The sequence below is a fragment of the Acanthisitta chloris genome, unplaced genomic scaffold, assembly GCF_000695815.1.
Source record: "Acanthisitta chloris isolate BGI_N310 unplaced genomic scaffold, ASM69581v1 scaffold17787, whole genome shotgun sequence".
In the NCBI taxonomy this organism is placed as follows: domain Eukaryota; kingdom Metazoa; phylum Chordata; class Aves; order Passeriformes; family Acanthisittidae; genus Acanthisitta; species Acanthisitta chloris.
Genome location: NW_008682255.1, coordinates 42,301 through 50,440, shown reverse-complemented (window position 1 = coordinate 50,440; position 8,140 = coordinate 42,301). Strand labels below are relative to the sequence as shown.

At 40.6% G+C, this 8,140-nt stretch overlaps 1 protein-coding gene across 1 annotated transcript in view; it reads left to right on the top strand.

Moving 5' to 3' along the window:
• Positions 1-216: 216 nt before the first annotated feature.
• Positions 217-8,140, top strand: part of FKBP9 (FK506 binding protein 9, 63 kDa) — a 12,934-nt gene continuing 5,010 nt past the window's right edge. Inside the window, exons 1-6 of the mRNA XM_009078466.1 lie at positions 217-362; positions 970-1,159; positions 1,852-1,997; positions 3,220-3,409; positions 5,675-5,820; positions 7,003-7,189. Of these exons, the coding sequence (XP_009076714.1) occupies positions 275-362; positions 970-1,159; positions 1,852-1,997; positions 3,220-3,409; positions 5,675-5,820; positions 7,003-7,189 (947 nt within the window). The 5' untranslated portion in view covers positions 217-274. The remainder of the gene's footprint in view (positions 363-969; positions 1,160-1,851; positions 1,998-3,219; positions 3,410-5,674; positions 5,821-7,002; positions 7,190-8,140) is intronic.

Below are 8,140 nucleotides of genomic sequence, written 5' to 3'. Positions count from 1 at the left end.
AAAGTGTTTCAGATAGACAATGAGCAGTGAGCAGAAGGAGAACTGGGTTGAAATCTCAGGAGTGCTTGGATTTGCACCTTCCTCTAGTAGCTGTCTTGCCATAAAGTTGTGCTAATGGGGCAAGAGGGAGACAAGGTACAGTTTAATTCTCAAAAGAAAAAGTGGAATGGGGGATAAGTGAACCACTAACAATTCTGTCTGCTTTTCCTCCTTCAGCTATGACAGGGGATCCACATTCAACGTGTTTGTGGGGAAAGGTCAACTTATTGTTGGAATGGACAAAGCTCTGGTCGGCATGTGTGTGAATGAGCGGCGGTTCGTGAAAATTCCCCCTAAGCTTGCCTATGGAAGTGAAGGCGTCCGTAAGTACAGCACCAGGACAGGGAGTAGGTGGTTGCATAACTGATCCAGCAAAGCAGATTGACAGTGGAGTCACAGAAGAGAAGAGGGTGGAAAATTGCAAGTAGTGAATTTTGGAGAGGTTCTACCCTGTTTTTGAGAGGTGTTTGTTAAGCCTATAGCCTAGCTAATCTCTTCAGGCTTCCTCTGCATGCTGAAGGAAGAGCTGTTGGCTTCAGAGCACCTTCCTTCAGCAAAAGAACCTTGTTGCTAAAGTTAGCTATTTAGTTATATCTACCTCACTGTTAAATACTTCTTGTGGCTTGGCATTGTAGTGCTCCACAAGGTCCTGTCACTGCCAAAAGCAGCTTTGTTCTACAGCCTCGTTGAGGCAACAAATGCTGACTCAAGACCAGTTTGCCTGATGGACAGCTTTGATAGTAGTTCATCTTGCTGGATTACCCCCTTAAATAGCTGCAACAGTGGCAAGGGGCCAGGGAGTTATAAGCGTAACAAAGAGTGAGGTGTGCATTATGCAATTTTTTTAGGGTATGCATGGATTGGTTCCTTCTTGCTGGTGCCCTGTAGCAGAAGGGGAATAAAATTGGGTGTGTTGTTTTGCTTTTGCAGCTGGTGTGATACCCCCCAATGCTGTGCTCCATTTCGATGTGCTCCTGATAGATCTTTGGAACTCAGAGGATGAAGTGCAGATTCAGACTTACTTCAAACCTGAGAAGTGTCCTCGGACAGTCCAAGTGTCTGACTTCGTACGGTACCATTACAATGGAACATTCTTAGATGGGACCCTGTTTGATTCAAGGTGTGCAGCAGGGTTGTGTCTTTGTGCGTTGTAATAGATATCTCACCATCATTTTTTCCCCGTTCAATGGTATGACAATTAATGCTAATTGCCCAGAAACACAGAAAATTAAAGCTAGCATCATATATGTATCAGTACGTTACTCTGGGATTGTAAGGATAGCAGTAGTGGCTCAAACCAGTAAAACAGTGCTTTATTTCTGCATGGGCATTGCCAACCCAGATGCTTTCTTTTCATTAAATTTAAAATTCCATTCCCTTTATTTATATTACTATTTATTGCAGTCTCAGTTAAAAGTCTCCATAACCACTGCAGCATAGCTCTTCAGGTCAGACACAAGCTTTATCAACTAAGCTGGGTTGATAATGAAATTGAGCTACTAACACTTTCATGGTGAGATTGTAAGTTTATAGCATGTGTGCTTCATTAGAGTTCAGTGGAAAATGATGCTTTAAAACCAGCTGCCATTATGTTCATGAGCCACTTTTCAAAGCCTCTTTTAGGTTCCTGATGTAGCTAACTAAGCACTCTGGCAAACTCTTAGCCAGACAGCCCTTGGTAAATGAAGGATCAATACTTTTGGAGTAGCAAGTTGTGAGTTACATTGTGCATAGTATGTGGATGTGAAGATTTGGATTTCCTGTGGCTGTCTGACATGTGGTTGTGGGGCTTTTTTTCCCCCTCCTTTTTAGCCATAATCGAATGCGGACTTATGATACCTATGTGGGAATTGGATGGCTGATTCCTGGTATGGACCAGGGTCTCCTGGGAATGTGCGTAGGAGAGAAGCGCATTATCACAATACCACCTTTCCTGGCTTATGGAGAAGATGGAGATGGTAAGAGTTATTCTTTTTTTTAAAATTTTTTAAATCCAAGCCATCCGTATTTTAAAACAAACTTGACTTTATATGTTTTAAATTTATGGGCAGCATTATTACCCTGTTCAGACAGACAGAACAAAGTGATGGAAAGAGAGGTTCAGAATGAATTATGTGCAAGGTTAGACCGATTAGAAAGTACAAGATTTTTTAAAAAAATTGAAGAGTAAGGTGCTTAGCAGAAATATTGTTGATACAACTGTAGTATTTCTATACTGGATTTTTATTTCATTTAGGGAATATAACCTGTGATTAATATTTAGTGGCACCAAAAGCTTGAAGTCAGGTGACTGCATAATTTTTTCTGTGGCTGCAACAGGGAGCAGAAAACTTTTTTTTTGGGGTGGAGGAAAAATGCATCTTTTAGTTCTAGTTGTTTTTTTTTTTCTTGCAACCAGTGCCTTAGTGATACCAAGATTATTGTCCTATGAGATTGTATGCAGCCTGCAGATCATACATAGAGGCCCCCATGTTAAATGAGGGGGCAGTTAGGTATAGTCTGGGACTCTTCCTTAAGTTCTTTTTCTGCTCTCATGTTTAAGGATGTATATGTGGTGCACTAGGTTTCATACCCCTTGCATGGCTTCATTACCATTAACTGTGACAGCCATTTCCATGGATAACAAAACTTTGTAAAGCTGTGTTTTAAGAATTTTGTCAGGATCTTGAAGTCAGTGATTGTCTGTCAAAGCAACCCACACTATAATTTGTGCATTGATGGGAAGGTAGTTTTTCACTGATATACCCAATTTTCCCTTGTTCAGCTTCCACCATGTGGTCCTCTGATTTGATATTAGCAGGATGGGAGGAGTGGATGTACCAGATTAGTATTCTAATGGTTGTTTTGTGCACTTCCATGAAGTGTGTTGGAAATACTGGTAGATTAAACCATGCAACTCAGATGGACGTGGTGCGTGTTGACAAAAATGGGTGTTGCTGAAGAGGCTGTTGTTTTCAAGGTTGTATCATCCCAATAGGAACAGAATGAAATTATTGAGTTGGAGGATTGAGTGACAAACATGAAAACAAAACCTGACTAGAAACAGGTTACAATAATTTAATTTGGGAGGGGATGTGCTTGATATTCAGCAGTAGATTGCTACTTTTCTCCAACAAATGTGTGAGCTTCTGCTGGAACGCTTGATATTTCTTACCAATTTTCTGCTCTAATATTTTGTAGGTAAGGAGATCCCTGGCCAAGCTTCCCTTGTCTTTGATGTGGTTTTGCTAGATCTCCATAACCCCAAAGATGGTATTGCTATTGAAAACCAGCTTGTGCCTGCGTCTTGTGAGCGGAGAAGCCAGACAGGAGACTTTCTGCGATACCATTACAATGGCACACTTTTGGATGGCACATTATTTGATTCCAGGTAAACAAACCATTCAACTCCACAGATCCCATTTCCAGTTTGACTCCTCTGTCTTGTCCATAGTATACCCAAATACAATTCTTTGCTTTTCCTTCTTTTTTTAAAATTTGGAGTGGACTTTTGCATCTTCTTAAAAAGCTCACAGGGAAGTTTTCTGAATGGGAAGGAGGACAAAGAGCCATTTTGTATGATGACAGTGTCACAGTCGCCATCTAGAGGCAGTCATCCACCCAGTGAACCCACTGTGTGCTTCAGGCACCCAAGCCTGAAGGCTCTTTGCCCCATAGAGTTTATCTGTCAAATAGATGATACCACTGAAGGCAGAGAAAATTTTATGTCATGAGAAGTGAGTCAGTGTGCTAGTGTCTAGTTTTAGGTTCTTACTTGTACTTGAAAAACTGTTTGCATTTTGAAGGCTAGTGTCTTTCTCTTACATTGCAGAATTGCAGAATTCAGCAACAGGGTTTCTATGATAAAAGAAGAGGGATTGCTCTTATGGCACACTCAAAGCTCTCTGGGCACATGAGCCTCACATACAGAATTATATGATGAATAATACCATTGTAGCTTTCTGTCACTTTTCCTTGCTCTTAATTGAGCAGTGCTTTACTATCCCAATCCAGCTTTCAGAACAGCTGACAGAAGTAGTTAAAAGGAGGTGAAAATGAGCCAATGTAAATTGTTTTATGAAATAAACTCATGGAAAAATGTTTAGTACTACTACAGCTGCTGCAAGCTGAACACGAGGATGAGTTTGCAAACATAAGCAGTGTAGTGTGCCATGTGTACTACTGCCCATGAGGAGGAGTCAGGGAATATCTCGTGTAATTGAATTGAGGAGTGTTAAGGTTCAGAGTCATCCTTGACCTCCCCGTGCTCTTGCCAATTTTGGAAGGAGGATGGAAAGCAGGAGATCTGCATCAGCAGCCATCACTGTAGACCTTGATTTGCAGCTTATGAAAATTTCTAAGTTAAGAACTTTAAAGCTTATCCACAGTACACCTGCCCAGAATCTCTCTCTTTTGAGTTGTAAATGACTATTGTCTGTAGTAATCAAACAATTTTTGAAAATATCTGTAGTATTTATATTGGAGTTGTTGTCAATAGATAGTAATAAATGCTTTGTAGACAGCAGCCTCTGCATCATTCTGAAGTTGTTAGAGGGCTTATTTTTTAGAGCACCATATCCTGGCTTCCTCCAGAACTCACAGATGAAGAAACAGAGTAAATTAACAATAGTTACTGAAAACCCTGGAGTTATCCAGGAGAAAATTTCTCCCTAGTACAGAGAACATGCTGAAAGCACTGCGAATGGCTAGGGTTGAGAGCTCTAATAATTTTTTCCTTTGCTTTTTTTCCCTCTGCAATATTCAGCTGCAGAACTGGCCCTGGGCAGCTCAGTCAGGGCTGTCTGGACTTAGAGCAGCTGAATAAACCTCTGAAATTACATCAGGGTCTGGTCTGTACTGGTCTTGTTCTACCGTAGATCTGCCTTGAAAAGATGAATGAAAACCTTTCTGCCTTCCCTTCCTCGGGCTCTACCTTCATGTAGCATGCCTTGAAGAAAGGCAGAATACAGTCAGGTCCTTGTAATAAACATAATTTTGTTGTTGTAGCCTTGTTTTATTCTATCATCAGGTGTTGAAGCAGGTCTTTCAACCTACATGTAAGTGGTTGGTATGGTTTGGGAGGGATAGTACTGATACTTTGTTGCAATGACTCATTGTAACCTTGCACATCACAGAAGGACCTATTTATCCCACCTGCTCCTTGTAGTAGTTGAACTACATAGCTGGGGTTACAAAATGAGGTAGTCTGAAGGGTGTCTCATGAAAATGAACGTCACCTATATCTAGTTGATAAGTACTTATTAAAGTTGTGTCAGGGCAGAGGAAATTTTAAAGGAGAAAACTGATTTTTTTTCCAGTTACTTATCAAAACCTGTTTTCTCTGTAGTCTAAAATACATGAGTAAGTGTGATTTTCATTTTTTTCTTTCAAGTTGTAGTGGAAATGAATTTTCAAATTTACTAGCCATTCCCTATCCAGAGTCCCACTACTGGGTAATAAGTGATGCATGGGTCACTGATGAAGACTGGTGGCCTTGATTCATTGAACATAGCTATTGTTTTGTGCCTCCCTGTTGCTATGCAATGAGCATGTGTTAGACCTTAGCTGGTTTGAGAATTGTGTTGCAGAGCTATTGCAATAGTCCATGTTTTCTTGAGTACACCTGACACTGCTAAAATACAAATATTTTCTGTAGCTATTCACGAAACCGCACGTATGACACCTATGTGGGGAAAGGTTATGTGATTGCTGGGATGGATGAAGGTTTGCTAGGTGTATGCACTGGTGAGAAAAGAAGGATAATAATCCCCCCTCATCTTGGATATGGAGAAGAAGGAAGAGGTGAGCTTGACTTTTCATTCAAGTCTTCCATAGTTAATGATGTTTCCTTTATTGTTTAGTCCACCTGTGTATTTTCATTTTTCTGTTGTTTGAAAGGCTTATGAATTAGGTCATTATTTTGTAGACACACAGCTGATAAGATTACACCCAGAATTTGCAGCATTATTTTAATTAGCTAAATATGTAGGACAATTAGAGTGCAGAACAATCAAGCAGAACAATCTCATGTAATTAGTGACCTGAACTCATTTGAATAATTAGTGTTTCAGGCAGAGTGGTACTTGGATGTCAGGAGCTCTGCAGTGTGAGATCTTCCTTCCTGTGTGTCTTAAGCTCTGTCTGCTGAAGGAGTTCATCGTGTTAAGTTTTCTTCCCCATTCCTTCCACAGCCACAGGTTTTGTGGACTCCTAAGCCGCCTCTGTAAATGGTGGATGCATGTAACAGCGAAGTATCTGTGTATGTACAACACACAGTTAACATTCCTCTGGGAAAAAAAGATTGCTGTGAGAGGTTGACTTTGATAAGCCTTCTAGCTGACCACAGCGTTATGGCTGGTGTTTCAAAAGGTGCCTTCTGGGATATTACCTGGATAAGTGACTTAGAAGTAAATCCTTTCTTCTGGGAATGCAAATTCTGTGCTGTTGATTCAGGAATTAGACTCTTACCAGCAAACCCTGTTCCTGGGTCTGGATGTGTCTGTCAATCCTGGTAATGCAATTGCACATAATCCTGGGAAGGGGGGAAGAAGTTGCCTGTTATCAGGACATTTTAAGGAAATGTAACCTTTTAGACATAATGACATCCCTTGAAGCATGAGAAGTCCTATGAGAATTTTGATGACCAATATTAAATTAGTACATGAGACACAAATGAGTTATTTAGAATGGTCACAGGAAATATATGGTTATTACTTCATTTCTGCATAATTTTCAAAGTCAGGATAATGAAATTTTTTTTCATTCATTGTTGAATGGAGTGTGCGTTTAGTGTTTTCCTACTGGTTCTCTTTCCTACATTGGATGCAGCCTGCATCTGATGCATCCTTTAATTCTGAATGAGAAGTGTAAATGACTCACTAGCAAACACAGTGGGAATACATATTCCTACAGGATGCAGTACCTGGTCATCATAAGCCTGTTTGGTTACCATTTCTTTCTCGGCCTAATTTGCTTCCTATTTAGGAAATATTCCAGGATCTGCAGTATTGGTCTTTGACATCCATGTGGTTGACTTCCACAACCCCTCAGATTCGGTCAGTATTACTGTTAACTACAAACCCTCCAACTGCACCATACTGAGTAAGAAGGGAGATTACTTGAAATACCACTACAATGCTTCACTCCTGGATGGTACTTTGCTAGACTCAACGTAAGTATTTGAATGACCTGGTAAGAAAAATATCCCCAGCAGCTGTGACAGCAGAATGAATTGCATGCCAAGTGAGCTGGCAGGGAATAAAGAATTGTTCAGAAAAAAAATTGGATATTTATGTAGAAGGTACTTTTCATTTTATGTCTGCCTGCCTAAGATATATGTAGGAGGAGGAAAAGAAAAAGACAATCTGTCATAGCATAATGAGAGAACTGGGAACAACATGGATGTAAGAGTGTGGTGGAGAAGTACATTAACAGTACATGTTTAGTGATGAAATGGGTTGTCTGTGTGGCATTTTGCTTAAATGGGCCAGTTCAGGTGTCTGGGCTGGTCATGCCAGGACAACACAGCACTCATCATGAATGAGCTGTCCAGGTTTATTCAATTTCTTGGGTAGGATTTGCAGTCTGTGCTGATTCAGTGCTCCTGAGAGAGGTCTCGTCTGGCTACTTGGTGTGGTCTTGTTAAAGATCTCGAGTGTGGTTTATGGTAAATGGTCACCCGTCATTTCCGTGCCACATGTGGGTGCTAGTTCTGTATTGTAGTATTGCATTAAGCATCAGCACAGAGGAGCTATCAGAGGCCTTGATCATGACTGTGATGATAATGTTCCTCTTCCTCTTCCCTGTTGGCTGTAAATGTATGAGGGAAGTGGAGATTGCTCCAGTCTGTCTCCTGTAGAACTAAAGTGAGCCTGTCATACTGTTTACTGCAGCTACAAGAATACTTCTCCTAGCCTTTTTTTTGCCTTGATCTTTTGGATAGTGCAAGTCATTCAAATAATATTTTAGTTTTGGAAGGGAAGTTGGAAAAAGCTATTTTTAACCAGGTTATAATTAACACAGGAAGCAGCTCATAGGTTTCACTGTGTACACAATAGCTTGCGGAGCTGAAAAGCTGGCTGACTTTGGAGCACGTGATGCAATGCTGTAGGCAAGTATGTAC